Below are 26,896 nucleotides of genomic sequence, written 5' to 3' on the forward strand. Positions count from 1 at the left end.
AAGTGACCTGTAAATGCCCTGAAAACCCCCAGTCTAAATAGATTGGGCGTCGTGCACCGTCAATGCAGCCTTAAGAGTTAACTGAGACACTATTATGGTGGAAGATTTTGGTAGCAACTTGTTGATTCCTTTTTATTTTATTTTTTTAGACATCGACACCTTTATGCAGGAGCATTATGGAGTCACAGGAGTGCCAAAATTAAAAATAAATAAATGAATAAATAAACAAATAAATGAATGAATAAATAAATATAAAGAGAAATAAATATATAAATAAATAAATGAATAGGTAAATAAATGAACAAATAAATATAAAGAGAAATAAATATATAAATAAATAAAAATATAACGGTATACTTTGTCATTGACATTTACTTTTGGTCATTAACAACCACAAACGGAAAAAACAATGACAATATTTTTCATTGACTTTTACTTTCTGTCATTGAACATCACAAACGGAAAAAACAATGACAATTGTATTTTTTGCCTTTGCCTTTTCTGTTTGGCTTTTACATTGTCATTGTCATTTGTCGATCGCCTTTCCTCTTCAGGAATGTAAATGGCAAATGCGCAGAGAAACGGCTTGTCAATCAAATGACGTTGGGCGGGGCTTTCCAATCAGGAATAGTAGTCGATAACTGATTATTCCTAGTTTACCTGAAGGAAAGTGACGTCGGTTATCGAGTTGCACGTGTGGTTTTTATGGATAGGATAGACTGGATAGATATGGATATGGATAGATTCAACGATAGAAATACATTTTTCTAGACCGATAAAAAAAAATTATAAAATATATTCAACACACATGCCAGACCATTCAAAGAATAATTATTTTCTATGTCCGAATCTTCGCGTTTATAATCATGACGACATTGGAGGAAGTGGCGTAGTGCAGTCACACAAAACAGCCGCGGTTGCGCTTGGGTAGGTGTACGGCGCATGTGCGGAAAGTTAAACCAGGAATAATCAGTTATCGACTACTATTCCTGGTTGGAAAGCCCCTCCCAACATCATTTGATTGACTGACCATTTCTCTGCGCAGTTGCCATTTACATTGCCAAAGAGGAAAGGCGATCGACAAATGCCAATGCCAATGTGAAAGCCAAACAGAAAAGGCAAATGCAAAATATACAATTGTCATTGTTTTTTCCGTTCGTGGTGTTCAATGACAGAAAGTAAAAGTCAATGAAAAATATTGGCCTTAGTTTTTCCGTTTGTGGTTGTCAATTACCAAAAGTAAATGTCAATGACAAAGTATACCGTTATATTTGTATTTATTTATATATTTATTTCTCTTTATATTTATTTATTCGTTCATTTATTTACCTATTCATTTACTTATTTATATATTTATTTCTTTTTATATTCATTTATTCATTCATTTATTTATTTATTCATTTATTTATTTATTTTTAATTTTGGCACTCCTGTGACTCCATAGAGCATATCGATAACCTTTTCGGATACAAACTATCACGATATAACACAATTTCGATATTTTGGCACACCCCTAATGTAGGCAGAATTTTTTATCATTATGTGGGCAACATTCAATGATATCCTCATACTCTGCTGCGGGTCAATAAAAACTAGACATTTTGGACACCAAAAGTGTCAAAACTAAAACAATAAATAAATAAATACTGTACAGGTGAACCGTAAGGCTGTTATACTATTCATTGACGCTAGAGGGAACCAGCATCCTCTGCGTTTCTTTTAGTTCCCCACTGAGAATCACTGCTCTGTGACTTTTCCCCCACCCATCAGCCCGTGATCCCTACAGTACCGCACGCAACCGTGGCGGCGCCAATGAGCCCATGCTGCCCCGCTAAAGATGTGAAAATGGCGGAGCTACAAATGCTTTTGGAAGAAGAAATTCCAGCAGGTCGAAGCGCTCTGCTGGATAGTTTTACTAATTTGGAAAGAGTCGCCGAGTATTGTGAGAGCAACTATGTCCAGGTAAGCGTTTCCGTGTATGGAAACACGCTCTCTTACTTGATTTTCGCAGGCACCCCAAACGCAGCTCGGGGTAGCTGTTGCTAGTATTTTCGACGAGGTGCAGTGTTAGCCAAGCTCGGATAAAAGGCAATAAACAATGCGCGGTTATTTTCAACTCACGAGCTCTTTCTCATGTCCCGGCGTGTGATTAATGAACACTGCCTCGAAATATTTGTCATTCCCGCGGTACAAACACGTATGTGTGACTTTTACAATGGCCGTGGGCTGTCGCCCTAGTCAGATAGCTCGCAGCTTTCCATCAGAGAGCAACGTTTTGCTTCGCGTTGATAATCGATTTGTTTGGCCGCTGGGATCTGTGATACAACCGCGAATTGAGTGTAGCTGTAGGACGAAAAGCGAGATTAATCTCTGCTCATCGTTGCTCGGCACATCTCTTTATAGCAGTGCCAGTCGGCTGATTTATGATCTCGTGGACAAACACTGCGACTCATTGGATTTTAACCATTCATTTATATGTTTACCGTATAATCCATTGCAATTATTACAGTATGTTCACAAAAACCGTTGCAACATCTCGAAATAGATTTTTTACCCTCTCACTGCCTGTTGTTGGGGCTGTCCAGCAGGTGTAATCTAACCCGCACTATTTGGAAATTAATCGTATAGTAAAAGAGGCGTGCCTTTACTGTCGTGAGTGTTTTCTAGTGTGCTGTTAAATGGTTTGATTTGTCTTATTTTACTTCTGAAAGAGCAGGTTTGACAGGTTGCCTTGCTAACTTGGCTGCTCTGATTTTTTTTTCTCTCACTTTTTCACATCTTTGTTTTTCCCTTAAATAAATAATGTCATTATTTTTAACTTCCTCCTTTTAATCCTTCTCGAGAATCATTTCCTTCTTGATTACTTCCCTTCATGACAAAATGGACTTGTTTCATTCTGATGTGACTGCGTCAACAGGTTAAGAATCGCAGTTGAGTTATGGTTGTTTGACAGTGTTCCCTTTTGTCTTTGTACTCTTGACTTCCAGGGAAACACTGTTTGTCGGATGCCTGCCCTACACTATATTCATGGGCAAACTAGTTGCCTTTGAACATTATTTTATCACTGTCATCTGATCTATTCCAACCTGTGTATATCTTCATCTTTGAAGTACTTGATGTTATGCAGATACGTTTATTTAAAGCTGTTATCAGAGGATATAGTTTAAATGGCAAAGTTGCTAGAACTAGGTGAGAGATAAACTTAAAAAGCCTAATCAAGCACAGGCTTGCAATTAGGGGTGTGCCATCTTAGGCACCCCATGATTCGATTCGATTACGATTCAGGGGGCTATGATTCAATTCTTGAATGATGATCACGGTATTGACGATGATCACAATTACCACAATTATCGATACATCGCACATTACTAATTAATAAAGTAGACAAACAAATTTTTGTCCATTATTTAAAATATCCTAATGATTCAACAGGAACGGTGGAAACACACCTATTCAACAAAAAGCTGCCCTTAAGCTGTTTTTATTTATTTATTTATTTTTACAGGAAAGTGCAAAAACATTAACCATTCTAAAGGGTGTACTTAATTCTCTCAACAATACAATAACATTTACAGAGGTGAAATGAATTCCACATTTTCTGGAAACAAAGTGTCTTTAGAAATAAGACTTCATTTAACCAATCTACTTTGTTTTCACAGATTTCTATACTATTTCGCATGTTTGTAGTGTTACCGCTGTACTTAATCATGGTTTTACACGTTCTGCATATGAAATACACGTTAGCTAATTAGCTTAGCGCTGGGCGCTATTAACACCTCAAAAACAACAACAATAAAGGCTAAACAGTACAAGAGGGTTTGTGTACTCACCTCTTATAGACGCACACGGGTCTTAGCAACACACTTAAGACATTTTGCAATTGACATGACTTGAAACTACAGCTGGACATCTGAAAGACAATGAGCAACGAACTATCTCGCTTGCCCTCTCGCTCTGAAAAATAACTGCGGTTGCGCTTTTTTGCCTGCCTGTCTCATACACAAATTTATTTTCCAGACTTTTGAAAAGGAGTAAATCTCTCACTCAGTTACAGGCAGCATCCATTATAACGTTGTGCGTGCGTCCTTTAAAGTTGTCTGGGCGGCAGACGTGTCTTGAATTTCGTTCTGCTACGAGCGGCTGTCATAAAGTTATGTGGGAATCATTTATGAATCGTAATCGAATCGTCACGTGTCGAATCGCGATGCATGTAATAAATTTTTGGGAACTCCTCCACTTGGGCTGGTGAGGGTGTACCCCACTACTTTCCTGAAGTCCTCTGGGATAGGGTCAGATTTGGCACGGGACTCAAGAGTATCATCTCGCAACAGTGGATTTAATGTCAGTCTCACAGTATTTGCATTCAAACTCTGCTGTGGCCTTCCCCTCACTGTGTAGTGTGCATGTTCTTAAAGGCCGAGTTATACTTCCGCGTCAGACCTACGCCGTCAAGGAAGAACCGAGTTACGACCGTACGCCGTAGTCTGACGCGCGCCTCTCGAATTTTCTAACCTTCGCGTCCCGTAGACGTGTATGACGTTGCGAAAACGGACTGTGATTGGTCCGCTCAGACTGTTGTTTCCGGTTTAGCGCCAAATCACCGCCATTGTAGAATAGAATTAAACATTATTTTCTACACGCAAAAATGGACCACGCCGACGGGAGTATCATCGAAGAGCAAGTCTCGTCAAGACATTATTGTGATTGCCAAATGGCAAGGTCGGCGATTGGGAAAAAAAAAAAAAAATGGAAGAACCACCGAGACGTGTGTTCGGAATCGAGTGGCCACACAAAGCAGCCAAAAACTGCCGACTTTTTATCACGTTGTCGTATTTTGGGTTGGTGCACTTCATCATTTATTGTGTACATATGTTTGCTGTGAGTCTGTGACTTATTTACATGTCACACTTCAAGTATATGAAGAATAAAGCACAGATTTGGTGTCAAAAGAGTTGTTTTGATCTTTAATTTTCAATAACACAGTTGACACACGATACATCATCACTGATTGAGAGTGCCTCGGTGCTATTTATGATAACGTTAAAATCAAGGCTCCCAACGCAGTTTGGGAAGTTCCATAGACGCCAGAAATCTGCTATGGCTTCCCACTGGCTGGTTGTAGGACACGGCAAACAAATCGGGCTAGAGGGCTTTGCGGACCTTGAACGCAGTGTTTGACGCCAGTTTGAAGCTAGCCGCCACAGCTAGCTCTCTCCACCCGAGTCTAAAACTCTCTGTGTGGCATCAAAAGTCGGCCAGACCGCCTCGAAACAGTCTTCTGCGTCGCCTGCCCCTCAACATTTGTATGTTCAATACTGATTCAGTGTTGATGAGCAGAATATTTACTTTCAAGAGTTCCATCTTGCATTGTTTATTTTTTCTCCGACTAGCAGAAATCAACAAGCATGCCCCAAAACCGTACAAACATAACGCCACATCCCTCTAGTGGCTTGGCGGTGAATTACAGAGCAACGCGTTCCCTCACCGCAGAACTATCGAATGTCGAATGACGCCGTAGTCGCTGCGCCGTCACCGCAACGCGGGAGTATAACTCAGGCTTAAATTATATCTACACTGATTATGGCTTCCTCCCATATTCCAAAAACCCAAGTTCTTATTAAGTGCCTTTTTATTTGCTGAAAACCAGGCCAGAGTGTAGCCCCGTACTCCTAACCTAAATTCCTCTACTCACCTTTGATCCTAATGATGACAAACTGACACAAATTTTAGCTCAAATTAACAATTTATGAGTTAATAAGGGTTCTTATGAATAACGTTGTATATATGGCAATTCAAGCATAAAATTTCACACTGTCTTCTACAGTCTCCAGATAAGCAGCGAGCACTGGAGGAGACCAAGAATTACACCACTCAGTCGTTGGCCAGTGTGGCCTACCTGATCAACACGCTAGCCAACAATGTCCTGCAGATGCTGGATATCCAGGCCTCCCAGCTACGCCGCATGGAGTCATCCATCAACCACATTTCTCAGGTAGGTACTGGACTGTGCCGTGAAGAAAACAACTCAATCAAAACTGTGAAAACACCCAGTACTAGCCTTAAAATATTCTTCTGTAATTAGATCAAGCATTGGTCATTGGTTGTTTACCTGTAAATTTTACACTAAAAGCCGTTACTTTTTCACCTCATTTTGAATCCTGCGGCTTATAGGTTAGTGCGGCTTATTTGTTGATTTATTTGGGTTAATACGTAACACTTTATTTGACAGTAGTGTCATAAGATGATAAGACCGTCATAATTATGACACGACACTGTCATGGGCATTAATGAATGCTTATGACAGGTGGCATTAAGGGTCATCCTCCAAATTTTGTCACGAACTCCATTTATGTCCAGCTCGCATTTTTTATATGCATTCAAAAGTGAGATAATTAGCCGGATCACACGAAATGACATTTGTCATAAGCATTCTTTAATGCTCGCGACAGTGTCATGTCATAATTATGATGGTCTTTTGGCCGTGTTATGACGCCGCTGTCAAATAGTGTTACTGGTATGGGTGCACGATATCCATTTTTTGAAACCGATACTGATAACGATAACTTAGTGCTCCTTACAGCCGATACCGATATTGATAACCGATAATAAATATATAATTTTTTAAATGAATATTTACCTTGAACACCTGGAGGTTTAAAAAAAAAAACGACTGGTGAATTCGACATAGATTTGCCTTTGACCTAACCAGATTTTTCCTAATGACATGAACATTATTATAATGAACAAAACAAAGACAAGAACAGTCTTGACTTCAAATAAAGTGCCCATATTAATTTTTTCAAATAAATATAATTTGAGTCAATCACATTCAATTAGTCAATATGATTGAAGATGTGTTTCCTAAACAATGAGCAGTGAACTAAAACATAAACCCAACAGGTATTGTGCTTTGTCATCAGATAAAAATATTTGGTGGCTACAGGAGAGGAGACTGTTGTGGTCTTGGGTCAAAACAACTTTCTTAACCTGGGAGACAGGTTAGGACAGCAAGCCTATCAATAACCAAAAGGCCTCTCAATAACATACTAACACTGTAAAATGCAAACGTTACATAGTAAGGTTAATCACTCATTCCTAGTAACAGATTATGGTAGAACAAAAAGGATTAATGGCTTGCCTTATAATAATCAATATAAACGGCAGTGATTGAACCCACTTTCAATAAAGTATGAGGTTTCTTCTCTGCATAGTACGAAATCCTACCAAGCATGCTGACAGGACTGACATTACACGTCTATACTGTATGTCCGGGGTGAAAACCTACATGCCGTGCATGGTTGCTGATCGAAGTATGGAAGCGTGTGGCAATCTCATCATACTTTGCCAGTAAACATTCATCTGAAAAGTGGCAGCGGCTTAGAATGATGAACCTGGCTCCAAATGACGAAGGAGCCGCCTGAATCCTATGTCTTCAACGAGGGAAAAGGGTTGGTTGTCTAGCGCCATCATTTCTGTGATCGTTTGTGAAACTTTTCAAAGGGCACGTTAAATGGTACAACCCCGGCTTATTAGCTGGCTTGCTTTGGAATTTGATGGGCAGCTTCATTTGCAGCTCACGCGTACTCGTGCTCTTTTAAAACACCATCGCAGTGATTTTCATCTTTTAAGTGGCTTGTTAAGATGTGTTTCTCCCCAGCCGTGCGGCACACTTGAGTGTGACGTCACAGAAAGGGAGCGCTTGATTTAAAAACGCACACATCCCAATCCACAGACACCGTCTCAAAAATATTACAGTACATAGTAGGCCTGAACGATATTGGAAAAAACTATTGCTGCGATTTTTGGGGGGTTTGCGATGTATTGCAATATTATTAGAGCTGTCCCGACTAGTCGACATAGTCGACGTCATCGATGACGTAAATCCGTCGACGAGCACAACATCCCGTCGATGGTTAATGAAGGGTTGAAAAAATATATGCGTGGAATGTTCAGAATGTCGGATGCTCTGTATGCAAGCGGGGAAAGCGGCACAAAGCCAAAAAAAGCGCACCAGAGTGTCCAAAACATTGACTTATTTCAAAGAAACAAAGGAGGGTACACTCTTCTGTCCTGTCTCTTCAATGCCAAGCTCCGCTGCACGTCGGCCGTGAATAAACACCTCAAGCGCCGACACCCAGTTTGTAATTTATTTATTTTTTTTTTTTTTTTCATTTTTTGTACACCAGAGGGTGCTGTCGCCTTACTAAATAATAATGTTTCATTGACAATGGGCCTATAAGTGCATTGTTCTTCATGCTAACTGACAGGTTTATTTCATGTTATGGTTTATTTTATGGTATAGAAAATTATATATGGTTAAAAGGTCATAAATATATACAGTATATACAGTGATTGCACTCAAGGGAGAGATTGTCAATGATAAGGTAATAAATTAAGGTAAAGGCAATTCATATAGGCAATTAATTGATATATAAATAAGGTTTGAAAGGAAAAAGGTGAAAAGTTTTTGTTAATTTCTAATTGTGTTGTTTTATTTGTGTGCACCGTAGCTTTTACGGTGTGATTACATCAAGGATGGAATAAAAGTTGTAAACCATCAGTTTAAGAGACCATCTTTTCAATCGGGATGCTACACCAGTTACAGTAATTCTATCAGCATTTGAACTCATTGTTTATTTGTGATTTATTATTGTTATTTACGTGTTTATTTGTACTTTAAATAATTTAAGTGTTCCAATATGTTTTTTGTGAATTGATAAGCGTCAACAAAAATTTCATTGCTAAATTAGTAAACAAAAACAAAAATTTTTTTTTTTTTTTTTTTTTAATTATTAGATTAGTCGACTAATCATAAAAATAGTCGGCTGACTAATCGGGAGAAAATTAGTCGTTTGGGACAGCCCTAAATATTATATTGCAATATTAAACAAATATATATATATATATATATATTTTTTTTTTAAATAAATTTTTACTAGATGACTTGAATAGCTGTTTGGAAAGACTTTGGATGACTCATCATGACCACAGTGTACAGTATTCCATCGTTTTTCGCGGTTAATAGGGACCAGAACCCGCCGCGATAAGTGAAAAACCGCAAAGTAGCCCCCCCATTTTTGTGTGTGTGTGTGCTAAATGTATTTATTCAGATCTAGCACTGGAAAGAGATCCATATAAGACGTATGTTTTTTCTCACTTTTTTCCCCCCATGTATGATTTTTAAAAAATTATGTGTGTGTGTGTGTATATATATATATATATATATATATATATATATATATGCTTTTTAAGCACTTCAGTTGTAATAATTATGATCAGTTTTAAACATAACTGTCCCACTGAATAATTTTTAAACCAGAATAAAGTACTGTAGTAGAAAAATTCTTGGCTTTATTAAATGCTTCTGTTTACCCAGTACTTCTCAAATGGTGGGGCGCGCCCCCCCAGGGGGGCGCAGAGCGATGCCAGGGGTGGCGCGAGTGACCTTGGGGAACATGCTTTTTTTTTTTTTTTTTTTTTTTGCCGTACTAGAATAAAGTGTACTTGCACATCCACTCCGTGGGTGGCAGTGGCGCTCTCATTTTCATAGTGCGTGCAGTATTTTTGAAGTAAGCAAGAGCACACGGAAGAGACTCATGCAGAGCTGGCCTCACGCAGCGACCCACGGTCTTCTCCGGTTCTCACGTGTCCGGCTGAGAAGTGCCGTTTTCGGCTTGGGATCGTCACGACCACCGCCCTCACCTACAGTTCGCCCTCGGCCGCCGAGAATGTGCTTTTTTTCGGGCCGTTTGCCTTTTGGCTTTGACTTTTAATACAGTGGGAAATGAGGAAAGACCACTGTTTACTGAGTCTAAAAATGATTATAGCAGAGAGTCTGAAGCCAAATCAGTTAAGACGCCACTTAAAGACATTAGACCTCAATCTCATTGATAAGCCGCTTGATTGTTTTTCAGCGAAAACGTGCCGAATATTGCCAATTGTCACAATCGTCCCGCTTTGTCAGTGTTATATCGGCAAACCAGTGAGCACTGTGGTGAATCAGCGAAAATAAAAACTTTCCTTCTGTCCAAAGACACCCCCCCCCCCCCCCCAATTCAGTTTTGTTTTTTCGATCAATTTTTTTGGCATGTTGTCCTGAATAGTAAATGTTTCTAATCAATTTAAATTTGTTATTATTTACTGATTTTATTACATTTTATTTTTCAGTATCAAATGGTCAAAAATGTACCTTGAGTGTATTTTTACAGTTTGGATGTGCCTTTTTTTTTTTTTTTACCTTAGGCAAATTGATGCGCTATAAGTCTTTTCTGTTACAAGCAAAACAATGTTAATAAAGTTATACTTTATTATAAGTTGATCTATGTTACTTTTTTTCTTTGATAGAAAAAAAGGACACAATGTTAGGCTGAGGCGTACTTATAATCGTAATATTATAGACAAATGATACTATTTACAGTGGCGGCAGAGAGTTGGGGGGGGGGCGCGAAACATTTACGTCTTCCTTGGGGGGGGCGTAACAGAAAATAATTGAGAAGCACTGTGTTTACCTAACATGGCTGTGACTTTACAAACTCCTCATAATCAATTCTGGCGTTTATTTTATATGTCTCGAACGTCTCCACATTCTCCCCCCACAGACACACACATTCATTCCAGCCGGCGCTTATTTGCAAAAACTGTTTAAACGATGATTGACAGATTGCTGCCCGGCTTCTTTGACCAGATCAAAGCCATCGTTAACTTTAATAAGCAAGTGCCGCAGTGACTGAGAGCTGGGAAAGGGGGTGAGAGAGGCTGTGCGAGCGAATGAAGCAGATCAAAGGTTTGTGGATTGGAAAAAAAAAAACTATCGCACGTCCTTGCGATGGGACTATCGCGCATGCGCACATCGCAATGGCGATGTTTAAACAATATATCGTTCAGGCTTAGTACATAGTATTATCGGTCCTATTAATAATTTTATTGGATTTATTGGGATGACGTCCTAATTTCTATTATCGGACTGATAATTATCGTGCACCAGTAGTTAAAGGTTAATATCTTTCAGTGTGAATACCACATAATACAGTGAGTACAGCTGCAGCTTATAGTCCGGTACAGCTTATCCATAAATAAATGCCATTTTTGTGTCAAATATGGTGGGTGGCCGCTTATAGTCAGGTGCGCCTTTTTGTCCGGAAATTATGGTAGATGAGTTTTCATCAAATGACAGAGAATATTTATAAAACAAACAGAAATTTATGTGATGTGAATATGCAAGGGCTTACCTACAAATGTTTGGTGTGCATAGTCTCAATGTTTCCTGAAGGAAAGCTTTTGGATTCAGTTGCAACAAATAACAAAGTACCCGTATTTTTCGGACTATAGGTCGCAGTTTTTTTCATAGTTTGGCTTGGGGTGTGACATATACTCTGGAGCGATTTATGTTTGAAATTATTAACATATTATTATTAAGGGTGTAACGGTACATGTAGTTGTATTGAACCGCTTCGGTACGTGGTGCTCGGTTCGGAACGGAGGCGTACCGAACGAGTTTCTGATGTAATGTAACCCTTGCTTTTCTAGGCTGTGAGTCGATCGGGTTACAGTTTCTTTGTGTAGATTATATTTACTCCGTCTTCTCTACTATAACAAGGACCAACACAGCAGGACAGTATATAACCCAGAAACGTCAACGGCGCGACAACGTGGCAGCCGTACTAGCCCATTTAAATAAGATAATTGAAATGAGCTAAAACACCTGTAATTAAATAAGAAGAAGAATAAAGATCCTGCTTACACAATTAAATTTATTCATTTATGTGTGGCGCTTTAACTTGAGAAAATCCACCAATAAAGCTTTTGAAAACCGTTCATAAGAAAAAAAATGATTCTTTGAGGCATTTCATTTGTAAAATACGTGTTAAAATCTTTTAAAAGTCATTGGGATTGCTTTTCTCTTTAGCGCAGGACTTCTTTTTTCTTCTTTCTTTCGGAAAGAAAGCTGACCAATACGCGGGGTCTGAAAGGCAAATTGTTGTTGGATTATCTTTAAATACCAGCTACTTTTTGAGCAGAATTCTAGCTTTGTATAGGCTAATGTTCCTATTGTTGAAAGCACAAAGGTGTGTAATAAACAACTAGCACATTTATATTTTGCATTTTGTTTTCTTACTGTACCGAAAATGAACTGAAACGTGACCTCAAAACCGAGGTACATACCGAACCGAGATTTTTGTATACCGTTACACCCCTAATTATTATATCATTTCACATGTTATTTTTGGTGTTTTGGAGTGAAACTGATGGTTTGGTAAACTTGGTAAACTACTAGCATGTTCTTTACGCTAAAGTTATCTCAACAACTCGTAATAACTATGTTTCGTTAACATACTGGACATGTTCGCATTTCGTTGTTCATGCATCATGTAACATTATCATACTGTACACTTATTCACCATGTTGTTCTCTATTGTATTTTTATTTTAAATTGCCTTTCAAAATGACATATCTGTTCTATCTGATGGATTTTATCAAGTAAATTTCCCCCAAAAATGCATCTTATACTCTGGTGCGACTTATATTTGTTTTTTTTTCCTCTTCGTTGGGCATTTTATGGCTGGTGCGACTTATACTCCGGTGCGACTTATAGTCCGAAAAATACGGTGATTGCTTAATTTTATGTATATGTTTACTTGAGTGTACTTGCAGTATGTGGTCATTTACGATTATAACAATGTGAGGAAACATTCATTTACTCAGACGGTGGACATTCACAAAGAGAAGGTGGCCAGGCGAGAGATTGGCATCCTCACAACCAACAAAAACACATCCCGCACACACAAGATCATTGCCCCAGCCAATCCTGAGAGGCCCGTGCGCTATGTCCGCAAGCCTGTTGACTACAGCATACTGGATGACATGGGCCATGGAGTCAAGGTAAAAAAAATATAGAGAAGTAAACATGCTTTGTTTTTTCAGAAACGCCTTTGAAATGCATGCTTCTGATTTTTTTCCTCCCACAACTTTCTGCAGTGCCTTGTTTTGGTCTTGACTTGAGTGACTTGTTACGCAGTTCCGATAAAGTGCAGTGTTTTTGTTTTTTTGTCAATCAACATAATGTTTAGATTTGATGATTACCGATCAATGTTGATTTATTAAGCCAAGTCTATGTCTACGTTCATACTACAGGTCTTAATGCACAAATCCGATTTTTTGTCTTATCCGTTTTTTTGCGTGCCCGTTCAGACTGCCTTTGTCGATTGAGACCATTCAGGTATTACGCATGCGCACTAATTTGGAGTCCGACACTCACTAAGCAAGAAGACCCACATGCGCAGAAGCATCAAAATAAATGACGCACGTCATCCGCCATTCAAGGGATGTTATATTTTGCTTTTCAAAAAGAAGGCACAAATAACAGACATAAATAATCCCCGTTAAGGATTATAGTCAAAGTTTATATGGATCGATAGGATGCACGCACTGTCCGTGCATGTCACACACACATACGGGCTGTTTGCCCCGACTCTCGGCCGTGTAGGCAATGTTAAAATATTGCTCACATAGAGCAGAGAGAAAACCGATTATTCTCAGGCTTATCCTCAACCTATTTTTATTTTTTATGACTGTTGTCAAGCCCGGCCATTCCCCAAAAAGCCATGTTCACTGCAAGCTAGGCGCTAATAATGCGCAGCTGCACCGCTACCTTAGCGTCTCTCTCGCTATTTGATGACGTAATTGCTGCATGAATTCCGATTTGAGAGACTGGACGGTACAGACTGCCGTGACAGTCTGGAAAAATGTGGCCCAGATCGGATTTGAACCACATACGAAAGTGACCCAGATCGGATTTGAAATGGTCCAGTTCTATGCGACTTGTCACGTTCAGACCGTCAAGTTAATGCCTCACTCGAGTCGGAAAAACACGAAAAAATCGGATTCGTGCATTAAGACCTGTAGTATGAACGTAGCCTATGTACTGTAGGTCAAATTGTGTGACGTTAGTGGCCATTTCATCATCAGTTGTGCTTTTTTCCACGGCTAAATGGTTTCAAGATAGTATTTGTTGAGCTCTTGTTTTATCTTAGCACTTTATATTCATGTTAGTATACTTTTATAAAGGAATTTCAAAAACTTATTTTACATACTCTCTGTTCACCAAATTTGTATAAATGGAAACAAATCAATTTTGAGCTTTGCATTTGTTCTCCACCATTTTTTCATAAAAGAAAACAAATCACTTTTGGGCTGTGGATTTCCTCTTTTCTATTGCACACTAATCTGCTGATTTTTCTCTTTCTTTCTCTCTCTGCTCGCCTTTATTTAATCTTTGTAATCAACTGTAGTGGTTGCAAAGGTTTAAGGTAAGATTTTCAAAGCCAGCCCCACAAAGAAGAAAGAGTTTGGGTTTTGGAATGCTGATTTTTGTTGGTGTTTTTGTGGTTGTTGCTGTGGTATTAATTGGGTTTTGTTTTAAAGGAGTAGTTTGATATTACAAATCTTTAGGCTGGATTTCAGCAGTAACGTACAAATCAGAAATGATCATTTAAGGTTTTGAACTGGTTTAAAATGTCTAACTACTCCTTTTAAGTTTTTTTTGTGTGTATTTAATAAAAGCACCCATACAGCAAATATGAACCTGTTACTTTTCCTAACGCCTGTTTGTTTGTGTAGGCAAGTGCTCAGAGCATGAAAGCTGGTGGTGGAGGTGGACTCCCTCGCACAAATCCCCCAACACAGAAGCCACCCAGCCCTCCTATGAGCGGGAAGGGGACCCTTGGGTGGGTAACCTTTTTCGGTGTGCAGATAAACATTTGGTTTGTATTTGTGATAATGTTCCAGCCCACTTGTCTTGGCCGTCAAACTCGAGTCCCAAGCAGATGACAGAAGGTTGACAATCCACCTGTCCGCTTGCTCTGTGTCTCTGAGTGAAGAAGAAACGTAACAAGGAAATTTAAAGCGTAGATGTGCGCGCATGTTTCCACGCATATTTTGCATCCTAAGTCAAAGCTCTAAAATCAGCAGCTTTCCTCTATGTTTTTGTCGGACTGTTGAATGTGTCTAATCCCAGCGGGGCGTCTGATCATGCATCTGAAAAACTCTTTGTTCTTGTCATTTTGGAAACCGTCCTGAGTCTCAGGCAGTATTTATGTCAATGTGCGTGTGGCTGTTCTTAGGAATTGTCTGCTGGATTTGTGAGTGGCTTTGTCCCATCTGCTCAGTGACTTTCTCAAGTGTAGTCTTTGTGTTTATGTCTGCAAAAAGCATGCCACCACAGCTGCACTTCCATGATGGCTCCTACTCTGCAGTCTTTGGTTAACCCTTTATAGGGCAGTCGTATAACTCATTGGCTTCCAATGAAGGAACTAGAGATCCAATCCTGGAAGGGTTGGCGGCGAATCGCTGCTAGCCCGCTCAGTCGAAATGGATCGGACGTCTTGCGCTGTCAGTGGTGCTGAAAGATGAACATTCCCCTCCAGTCATTCCACTTTAAATGAATTGGATTTCAATTGTTGTCATTTGCTGGGAATAAGTTTAGTAATCTGAAATCAAATAAAAATCTAGATTGTTATTGGGGGTCATAATCAGAGTATATTTCTCTTATTTTCATTTTTAGTTTTTAACATTTAGACTTAAACATTTGATTTTATAAATGTTATCATTCGTAATATATAAAGAAATACAATAATGATGAGTAACAATTTTATAAAGCAATGATTTAATTTAAATTGAGCCCTGGCGTCCGTATACGGAGACATCGCATTTTGGGTCATGTAGGTCAGGGGTCACTAAGCCGGTCCTCAAGGCCCGTTGTGGGTCCTGGTTTTTGTTTCCAACACAGAGAAGTTAAACTAATGAGGTTTCTACTAAAACAAGCAGCACCAGACTGCACTCGACTGATTGCGCTTTTAACACCAGATTGGTGAAAAGGTGTCTTCTTGTTTGGTTGGAATGAAATCCTGCACCCGCAGCGGGCCTTTGTGGAATAGGTTGGAGACCCCTGATGTAGTAACATTTGTTATACAAGTGTGCCAAGTCCATACGGGGTTAATTTTTTTTTAACCACAAAAAATAGTCACTTGCCCTGTAAAAGGTTATAAAGACTGACATTTGGAATATATATATATATATATATATATTTTTTTTTTTTATATCACTTAGTTGTGTTTATGATCGGCTTGCCCACTCCTGGCTGTCCATATTCCTCATAGCAGCATATTGCCATGAAAGCATCTTCACACTTAAGCGGCTACCTCTCCCTTTCTGGGAATTTAACGTGTTACTTAAAATACAGTGTCTTTTATATTCATATCCTGTCTTTTAAGCATATCAGCATTATATGGTATAGATTTAATAGCTTTAGGCTCGATCTGTTTCAGGCAGCCGAGTGCTGCTTTGGTTCTGCACAGCTGTTGCTATCTGCGGATTCTCCCCAACCGGCCCTAATGTTCCATCTGTCATTCCCCATTTTCTTTAAGTTTGCACTTGTTTGTTTCCCACTTTCCCCCTTCCCCTGTCCCACAATTCTCTGTGGATGCCCCTCCACCCCTACCAACTGCTGACCCTCTCACAGGCGACACTCCCCATATAGGACGCTCGAGCCAGTGCGTCCTCCCGTTGTCCCTAACGACTACGTCTCGAGCCCGACGCGCAACATGGCGCACCCCCTGCAGAGCCCAGCACGCAATGCATCTGTTAATCAGAGGATACGCACGTACAGGTACCCCCTACCCCTTCCCAGCATGCCTCAGTACTACGTCTAAAACACTGCCCCTGTTGCGCTACCCCCAGGCCTTTATTCCTCTCCTTTCTTACCTTTAAACCCGACCCACCACTGAAATGTCCTTGTTTGGAGTCCCGACTTTAACCCTCGTCTCATAAGTATTTCTCACATGGCGAATACCCAGACTGGCATAACCTGTACAGAAATGATGGCAATATTAAGACACTGAGCTGCAGTACAACAAGATTCATGTAACGTATCCTCTTGAAGATAAAACCATTATTTAGGGTGATTGAAGACCGAAAATGTGTATTAAGTAAAAAAGTGGTGCCTATTAAAGACTGAAGATTTTGAATATTTTGAGCCTCACCCATCCTCATCTCACTGCAACTCTGCTTCCTGCTATACCGGTGTGTCATTTCTTGTCTTTTGTCTGTGCTCATTTTGCCATGTCTCTCTCATTGTTAGGCTGCTTTGATCTATTTTACATCACTGGAGTGTGTTTCTCCGTGATGGGTCGTGCTATAGTAAAAGCCCTAAATGTAGTGACACGAGCTGAATTTGAGAAGGTGGCTGGTGTGAAGCTGAGTGTTGTCCGTGTCCTGACGTCTTTGCTAACCCACCACCAGCAGCGGGAGCAGTGGAGGCAGTCACCCCAGCAGTAGTCGCAGCAGCAGCCGGGAAAACAGCGGCAGTGGCAGTGTGGGCGTGCCCATCGCTGTGCCTACACCGGCCCCGCCTACAGCCTTCCCAGGTACTACCTATTAATTTCTGCTCATGACTGCAATGACAAAACTGCTCAGTGACAAGATGCTGCACAGCCTTTACACTAAATGTCAAATGAGAATGTGAACGATCCCTGAGTATTGTAGAATGTTCCTCCTCTACTTCACCCTTCTTTTCTTGTCTTCTTCCTTCCTCTGACTTTTTTGCAACCTGTACACCCCCTCAGCCCCTGCCCAATCCAATGCTACTAAACCTCCACCCAACACAGCCACTACTCCTGGTCACATACCCCCTGTTCTTGATGGCCCCCCTCAAGCCTCTAGCCCACCTGCCGAGATCCCGCATGTCCCCCCACCCCCTCCCCAGCTCCCCACCTCCACAGCCCCTGCTGGCACAGGACCCACTGCTTATGGAAACCCTGCACAAGGTGAGTGAAACCCAATGTGGAAAGAGCCCTCACCCTGCCACCTATCATCTCAGCTGATCCATATGCAGGTCTGTCGAGCTATAAATGTGACTGGAAATTCACGTCATTAAGGAGTATTATTTGTAGAGGCTCTGTAGAGCACTTTTGTGTTGGAACTGCATGTCTGGTTAATGATGACACTTCATTTTTCCCCTTTGTGTTTTCAACCTTCACAACAACTGTGTTGTCATGGCGATGTATTGCGCATGAGAATTCATCCTTTCTTGGTTGTGCCACAAATTTGTGTAGTGTAATTATTCCAAAGTTGAGCTTTTTCTTTCCCCAAAAACCAAAACACCGTCTAAATGGGTGCTTTCCAACAGGTGCTCCTCAGTTCTACAGCATGAACCGCCCAGCACAGCAGCCCCAGAACACCCATGTGGGAGGCTCGCTGCCGTACCGCCGACCCTCGTCTGTCACCGGCCAGCCTAACATGGCACCAAATCAGAACCAGCTCAACGGTGGACCCCACTTTGCCCAGAATCAAGGTATGAACAATATTTGAGTATTTGTGTGTTTCTATTTAGGAACAAATACTACCAGACTATGTTTAAAGTTAGGCTCTCAGACTTTTTAAATAATGTTTTACTGAATGTCTATTTGGCTTCATACTACAGGTCTTAATGCACAAATCCGATTTGTCATATCTGTTTTTTTGGCGTACCCATTCAAACTGCCTTTGTCCATTGAGACCATTCAAGTATTACGCACGCACACTAATTCGCAGTCCGACACGCGCTGAGCAAGAAGACCCGCATGCGCAGAAGCATCAAAACAAATTACTACACTTGCTGGCTGTCATCTGTCTTTCCAGGGAGATCATATTTTGATTTCCAAAAAGAGGACATAAATAACAGACATAAATAATCCCCGTTTAGGCTTATATTCAACGTTTATATGGATCGGTAGCATGCACGCACTGTCCGTGCATGTTACACACATATACGAACGGGCAGTTTGCTCCGACTCTCGGCGTTGCTTATAATAATGCTCATATAGAGCAGAGAGAAAACCGATCATTCTCAGGCTCATCCTCAACCCATTTAAATTTTTTTCTGAATGTTGTCAATCTGGCCCTTCCCCAAAAGCCATGTTCAATGCAAGCTAGGCGCTAATAACGCACAGCTGCGCTGCTACCGTAGCGTCTCACTCGCTCTTTGATGACGTAATTGCTGCTTGAATTCCGATTTGGGAGACTTAACAGTACAGACCGCTGGAAAAATGTGGCCCAGATCGGATTTGAACCACATACGAAAGTGACCCAGATCAGATTTGAAATGGTCCACTTCGATGCGACTTGTCCCGTTCAGACCGTCATGTTAATGCCTGACTCGAGTCGGAAAAACGCGAACAAATCGGATTCGCGCATTAAGACCTGTAGTATGAACCTAGCCTTAGAGGAGTTCCAAAAAATGTATTATTACCTGCATCGCGATTCGGCACATGACGATTCGATTACGATTCATAAACGTTCAAAAACTATGTTTTTCCCCTCATAACTTTATGGCAGCCGCTCGTAGCAGAACGAAATTTCACACACATCTGCCGCCGGGCACCGTGAACAGGCGCGCGCACGTTATGATGGATGCTGCTGGTTGCTGAGAGAGAGACTTACTCCTTTTCAAAAGACTGGAAAATAAATTTGTGTATGAAAGAGGCAGGTACAGAAACGCAACCCGGCGGTCGCGCTTTTGTGCGCAAGTTATTTTTTTAGAGCAAGAGGGGAAGAGAGATAGTTCGTTGCTCCTTGTCATTTAGATGTCCAGCAGTAGTTTTAAGGCATTTCAACTGAAAAATGTCCTGAGTGTGTTGCTAAGACCCGTGTGCATCTAAAAGAGGTGAGTACTCGAACCCTCTTGTACTGTTTAGCCTTTATTGTTGTTGTTTTTGAGATGTTAATAGTTAGTGTCGAGTGCTAAGCTAATTAGCTAATTCACTAACGTGTATTTCATATGCAGAACGTGTAAAACCATGATTAAGTACAGCGGTAACACTACAAACATGCGAAATAGTACAGAATTCTGTGAAAACAAAGTATATTGGTTAAAAGAAGTCTTATTTCTAAAAACACTTTGTTTCCAGAAAATGTGGAATTAATTCCACCTGTGTAAATGTTATTGTGTTGTTGAGAGAAATAAGTATTCCCTCTAAAATGGTTAATGTTTTTGCACTTTCTTGTAAAAAATAAATAAAAAAGCAGCTTAAGGGCAGCTTTTTGTTGTATGGGCATGTTTCCATCGTTCCTGTTGACTCATTAGGATATTTTAAATAAATAATGGACATAAATTTGTTTGGCTACTGTATTAAGTAGTAATGTACGATGCATTGATAATCGCGATAACAGTGATCATCGTCAACCCCGTGATCGTTTAATAATCGGATCGTAGCACCCTGAATCGTAATCGAATCGAATCGTGGGGTGCCCAAATGGCACACCCCTAATGTCTATAAGTATGCATAGTTGATCATCTCTTAGCTGTCCCCATGAATAGCGCAGTATTTCACTTGCTTCCTTTAATTACAGACACACATAATCAATGGCTCCTCCTCCGCCTCCAATACTGTGCTCCCCACAAAATTTGAGAATGATTCCACACCACTTAAAAAGGTTTAGAATTGCCAGTGTATGCCTTATGAAGCTCAATGCACTTCAACATAGTCCCTTAGCAGCAAGATGGTGCCAAAGAAATACTTCTATAATACATGGTTCAGGCCTGAGCACAAAATGGCGTGGTGAGTTTTAGAGAAAAGTTCCCCTCCCAAAAAATATGCCCCCTTAGGAATATGCAAATTGTGAATGTAGGGAATATTGTAGACATCTATCATTCATTATTTAAAAAGGGAAAAAAATACAGTACGTACTTTGAAATGACAAAGTATTTTGGCCCCGCCCCTGTCCTTTTCTATCTTTCAACACTGTCAATTGCAGGCCCAATTGCACCCCCTCCCCCATCCATGCAGATCACCCCTCAGCTGCCCCTGATGGGCTTTGTGGCCCGAGTTCAGGAAACCAGTAAGTGGTTCTAGTGCTGTTTGCATGAGCTCCATCTTGACTCTCATTTGTCATTAGTGTGTCAGCAGCCAATGGTTTGGGGCATTTTAGTCTAAAAATAACTTATCTGTACTATTTTGGCAAAGGGTTGTGACTAAAAGGCCACATTTTCCTCCATCAACCATTCTGTTATTGTATGGGAATTTATTTTAAAAAACGGCCTCTAGGTATCATCCTTTCACAGCAAATATGGTCGTAGTCAGCCACCGAACCCCCTCTCTCAGCGGGTGGTACTATCATAAATAAATGCCAAAGTTTATTTTAAAAAAATCTTCTGATAGATTCTTCGTTTAAGTGGCCTTACCAAGTTTTGCATTAAACTTTGAGGCTACAGACGTAAATGACAAAATAGCACAGTAGTTAATAGGGATGCAACGATACAGTTAAGTCACGGTTCGGAACGATTTTCGATACGAGGGACACGATTTTCGATTCGATTCAATACATTTAATGCTCTGAAACAAAAAATACAAGTGTTTTTTTTTTTTTTTTTCTTTTAATGTTTTCCTAACAAGCAAAAATAACAATGCCATCATATAAACATGCATTATAGTGCCTAATATTTATGTGCTTGCTTCTTACTGATCTGAAGATAAATTTTGTAATAAAATGCTGAGAACAATCTTTACTGTTTGTAAAGTGAGGCGGGGCACACTGTTGATTGCTATTACTCTCTTAGCAGGTATGTTTACCAATTGAGAAAAACATCCTGTTTGGTCCGAGTCCATCTACTGTATGTTACGTACTGAATTAAGAATATTTGCAGCATTATCTATAGTCTTTGGTATGGATTGATTTGGCCTGCTTAACTTCCATTCAGTCATGGCAGTTTGGGATGGGATCTAACGTAACACATCTAGTTTGCTATTTGATGATATCTAGTGTGTGCGCAAGAGTGTTGTTGGGCAAAAAAAAGAGTTAACAAACGCCACAGAAGTCACCTCTGCTCATTACTTCACAACACCAGCATTTGACAATCGACTTTCATAAACAGGACGAGTTTGAAGTACAGCGCTTTTAATTTGCCACTCATTGTTTAACATGTAGCCGTGTGTTAGGTCTCTGTGACCCGCGGTCTTAACCTGTTTGTTGTGAAAGCGAGGTTAATCGTAGCAGCAAAATCGGCAACACTTTATTGGCGGACTTTGTTGAACATACCCGTAAAGACAGTCTGTATTTAATATGTACGAGTGGGGAAGGCACATCAGCTCACCTAAAATGCTGCCAAACAACAGATCTGCATGATATTGAAGCCGGTAAGCCGCCTCCTTAAGATTCTGTCTTTCCTCACGTGCAATGAACCTTGTGCGCCACAGCTCTCACCTTTCATGCCTTTTTGGGGGAGGAGTGGAGGAGGGGGCTGCTAGCGGCAGAGTTTTTTTTCATGGCAAAGCTGCGCCGGATATTTTAGCGAGAGAGACGACAAAAATACATTTTGGGAGCTTTTCATTTGGATCGAATGTTTTTGCGTATTGAATCAAAGAGGGCGTATCGAACGGTTCAATATAAAACCGAGTATCGTTGCATCCTGAGTAGTTAATATTAACTACAGTGTGTAGGTGTTTTTTATATGTTGCGTTTTTCTTTATACTTTTAATATTGTTCCTATTTAAAGTAGTAGTTGCTGCTGTGAAATATATTTAGAATTCATGCGAGGTGGATGTTGCTTTTTATTACAGTATTAGAGCACAACAGTGATGGAGTGTTGTATCCAACTTTTAAGTTCGGTAGTAAAAAGCCCTTATTCACTTCCATCGTTTTTAGTCTCTCCCTGACTGACACCATTTCCAATTAGTCTTGTTTTCTTATTTAAAAACGGGCACTGTAGTCTTGAGCCAAGCACAGGTTTTGAAACAGAGTAGCTACTGTATAGAGTTTTGAAAATGGGCGTAAAGACACTGACAATTGAGCAGTGTTTCATGTTTTATAAAAAAAATGGACTCAAATGCATGTTTGACGTTCCTTTTTTTTTTTAATCCCAGGAGTATTTTTTTTGTTTCATGCATGTCTTTTACCTGGTGGGTGAAAAAAACGCATGTCATCGTCCTCTCCCCAAATGCATGGGAATACGTCTCATACTTTGTTACCTCAGTCTGCTGATTTGAATTGGATTTCATTTGATCCCGTTTTCAAACTAGTCTCAGATGTGCCGCCACCGCCGCCCCTTGCCGATGAGCCTGTGTTCGAGGACCCAACACCACCTCCTCCCCCACCAGAGGACTACGAGGATGATGAGGAAGAAGAAGAGTCAGCAGTGGTGGAATACAGTGACCCGTATGCGGAGGAGGACCCACCTTGGGCGCCACGCAACTACCTGGAGAAAGGTCAGCATTTAGTTTTGTTTGATCAATCAGCGCTTCCCAACGTTTAGTGAGTTCATGCACTTAAGCTATGTTAGAAAATATTAACACACACAACCCTAAAAACATCAGAAATTTCATGAGCTTGTCTCTGTTTACTCTCACATTTAAGTTCATACAAATCTGATATACGCTATGTAAGAAGCCAAGGCAGCAGGTTCCTTCTGCCATCTAGTGGAAAAATAATTGTTTTGCCGGGCGCTGTACTTCTCTGGCACACTTGTTGGACAAGAAAGTAAATAGTTTGTCATAAGTAAATGACAAGTTTGTGACTAATTATCGCTGGTGGCTTGTTTTATTTTATCTGCCAGCTTGTTTTGCCCAAAATGAAAATCTCATTTTAAATAGGGTGTTGACAAAGACAAGAATCTGTTGTCTGACAAAAGTACTGTTGACATATTTTAGATCTGGGAAGTGGCAATCTCCAAACGGCTATTAGTGACCGTGGAGAAAGAACGAAGAGGGCAGGTATCTGCATAATAAGGCACGGTGTAACATCATAGCGTGATCAATTTCAAATCCTACAATTTGCTGAACAAATTCACTCGCAAACATGATTGTATCAAAAAACTAAACAGATAATACGCACATTTTATCCGTTTATGCATGAAACAGTTCAAATTATTGGAAAATGACTTTAGTAGTTTTTTATTACAACCACAAGTAATCAATTCATAATGATTACAAACAAAAAATCTCTCTAGTTATGGCCCTCATTAACAGCTTTATTATTTAAAAAAAAAATTAAAAATTCAGTAGTATTAAACTCCTAGTCTGTCACTGGCAATGATAGACGTCCAATTCATTTAAACTGCGAGGGCTGGCTGTGAACACTTTTGATTCAATGCCATTGACGGCGCTAGATATCCAATCCATTTTGACTACGAGGGCTGTTCACTTCCAACCCTCCCAGTCAAAATGGATTTGACATCCAGTGCTGACAATGGCAGCTACTGAGTTAAATGTGTGACTGTTAAAAATGGTTAAATAGCATCTAACTTGAGTCGGTGACAAGATGCTGACTCTCCTATTTGGACTGCCCCCCAGTGGTGGCCATCTACGACTACAGTCGGGACAAAGAAGACGAGCTGTCCTTCCAGGAGGGGGCCATCATCTACGTGATAAAGAAGAACGATGACGGCTGGTACGAGGGTGTGATGAACGGAACCACAGGCCTCTTCCCAGGCAACTACGTGGAATCCATCATGCACTACGCAGATTGAGAAACACCCCCTACTACCCTCCTCTGGGCAATGAGGCAGCCCATGGGGAAGAGGAGGGGAGCCAAGGGTTAAAGGTCACAGACTTTGAACATACAGAGCATGATCACCTCTGGAAAGGAGAGACGACCTCCGGTCTCCTCTCTACCTAAACAAAACTACCACTACTTTTAACATTCTGTTTCTTTCTAGCCGCTGTTTGATTTGGAGAGTTTGCAATACATTACGAGGCATTGTCTTTGAATTTGTTCTGCCAAATTGCCCATATTTTAGAGTACAATATTTATTTGCGTTCTGTTGTGGTTTTCTTATGTGCGGGCAAAAAGGAGGTAGATTTTCATCTTGCAGCTTCGGTTTAAGGCCGGGTAGAGAATGCCTTCGCAAGGCATTGCAGAAAACTTTTCTCCTTGGACAAACCCAAAAACATGCAGCAAGTGTTTTTATGTGGATAGGGATCTTGTTGGGGTGAAGCACCAACAATCGTTATAAGCACATCCAGTGTCTTAATGTGACACACGGCAAAGAAGGCTGAAAATGTTTATATTATCCTATTACGTTTACGCTAACGGATGGTCAGTGACCCTCCAAAGATGCGAGGCGTGAAGTACTCTGTTGCACAGCGATCACTTGCGGAGTGTGCAGCTTCTCTTGTGAATAATAGAAGTTTATTAGCTCGTGTGGCAAGGTCGGCCTCCGGCTCAGTTGCAGTGTTCTTAAGTGGTGGGGATGATTTTTCTTTGGTTTTACTGCTTGAAAAGGATTTGCAGAGTGGCATGTCTCTTCTTGAAGGATAAGGTGGCTCTATTGTGATGATTTATGTCTAAATATTTTTTAGGTATGGTCAGACGTGAATCTTTTTCTCCCTACCGACGGTGATACATTTACGTAGGTCATTTCAAAGATAATTGTGCCATATTGAGACGCGTGTTGCAGTCAGAGTGGGATGATTTTTTTTTTCTCTCTCCACTTTTTACAAGTTGTTTTAACCAAAAGAACATGCATTTGTAGTGAAACGATGTAGAAGAACTAATATAAAAGCGACAAGATTTATTAAATATGATATGACCGCTGTTGTTGAAATGGTTTTAACCGTCGCATCTGATGCATCTGTTGTGAGCAATTTAAAGGGTGTACCATCTTAAGTCATTCCGTGTCATTGACGGCAATATATGTCCAATCTGTTTGAATTTAACACCCAATTCAAATGAATTAAATGTTTATCACCGTCAATTGCAGCCAATGAGTTAAACGCGCTTGGCAGTGTTCGGTATTAGCGTGCCCTCAGTACTTAAGCCAGAAACTTTATTTTCTATATTAAAAATGAAAAATATTCCAGTGGGTCTGTATGTGAGTCTTGCATGCCATTATTATCTGTGCTTTCCCCAAAAACCACATGGCAAGAGCAGTCATTTGAAAAAGCAGTTGTGACCCACCTCATCCAAAGAAACTGTTCAACTTCCCTTGGAAGGAACGAAGGGAGGAATCGGGCTTGGGGTCCGGAGGGGAGCTTGAGAACCTGATAGGCAGTTCAGTATCAGTCCATGATGCCATTGTGTTGCACATTTGAAGTTGATTTGCAAGAGTCTCATATTTGTAAAATCCAGAGAACAAAGACAATAAAGATATACGGATTCAATTGCCCTTGTCGTCAAACTCCTCATTGTCTCTAATTTACCAAGCTTTCAAATACCTCTGTCGTGTTCAGACAGAACTAAGCAGAACGTATTTGGGGATGGCGCCGGCAAACCACACTGGCAGCCACGAGCGGGATGAGATTTAAATGTAATTTCTGCTTCGATACCCCCAGGTAGAAAACGACAGCCGTGAAAAGTGGTCTTTACCTGTGTAGACAGGAGACGAGACTAAAAGGGATATTTGTCTACAGTTGTGTTCTTTAGCTCTTGCAGAGGACATGTTCTGACAATCTGCAGCTGTGACCGTCATCTGCCTTTTACCTGGCAGGCAAATAAAAAGGTGTTAGCAATGATGCGATATCATAAATTAGCCAAAGCTTTTTTTTCCCCTTCCCCCTCATTCAAGTTCATTCGGTTTGTCGGAACCCGTCTGGCAGAAGTCAGCATTTGTGTTTTCCCAAGTCGTCTTTCATATGAGCTTTTCCTTCTGGGAAGAATGCAGCCTTTCTCTGACACCTTAGACAGGTGCTAAAGAGGAAGACATGTCTGAACAGTCAAGCATATGGAAAACTCATACTTGTTTCCTGAGTTGGATGTTTAGACTTCTATTGTGAATTGGATTATGTAAGATGCATGGTGATTATGCTGCTTTGACAGTTTTGAATGTAGGTGTTTATTCTATTTCAATTGATTTTACGGCATATGCCTGCTGAGAATGATTGATTGGGGTGGGGGTGGGGGGTCGATTGTCAAGGCTGCACTCACTGTATTG

General features: G+C 40.5%; 1 protein-coding gene across 21 annotated transcripts; it reads left to right on the plus strand.

Annotated features, from left to right (window-relative positions):
* Positions 1-1,770: 1,770 nt before the first annotated feature.
* Positions 1,771-26,130, plus strand: abi2b (abl-interactor 2b). Of its 21 annotated transcripts, none has more exons than XM_057829354.1 (12): positions 1,771-1,962; positions 5,825-5,992; positions 12,703-12,879; positions 14,289-14,306; positions 14,617-14,723; positions 16,517-16,663; positions 17,296-17,420; positions 17,619-17,819; positions 18,182-18,346; positions 20,788-20,871; positions 23,049-23,234; positions 24,318-26,130. In XM_057829354.1, the coding sequence occupies exons 1-12, from the start codon at positions 1,813-1,815 to the stop codon at positions 24,491-24,493; spliced, it is 1,704 nt and encodes a 567-aa protein (XP_057685337.1). In that variant the 5' UTR covers positions 1,771-1,812; the 3' UTR covers positions 24,494-26,130. The 21 variants fall into 21 exon arrangements, with proteins under 21 accessions (XP_057685337.1, XP_057685338.1, XP_057685342.1 ...); XM_057829355.1 differs by having other exon boundaries at positions 17,299-17,420; XM_057829359.1 differs by lacking the exon at positions 20,788-20,871.
* Positions 26,131-26,896: the final 766 nt, after the last annotated feature.

The sequence above is a fragment of the Corythoichthys intestinalis genome, chromosome 2 (genome assembly GCF_030265065.1).
Source record: "Corythoichthys intestinalis isolate RoL2023-P3 chromosome 2, ASM3026506v1, whole genome shotgun sequence".
Classification (NCBI taxonomy): Eukaryota; Metazoa; Chordata; class Actinopteri; order Syngnathiformes; family Syngnathidae; genus Corythoichthys; species Corythoichthys intestinalis.

Excerpts from the sequence above, each read along its gene's own strand:
- abi2b (XM_057829354.1), top strand. The coding sequence starts at position 1,813 with ATGAGCCCATGCTGCCCCGCTAAAGATGTGAAAATGGCGGAGCTACAA. Across the intron at positions 17,421-17,618 it reads CCCGCCTACAGCCTTCCCAG|CCCCTGCCCAATCCAATGCT; the intron begins GTACTACCTATT and ends ACACCCCCTCAG. Across the intron at positions 20,872-23,048 it reads GGCCCGAGTTCAGGAAACCA|TCTCAGATGTGCCGCCACCG; the intron begins GTAAGTGGTTCT and ends TTTTCAAACTAG.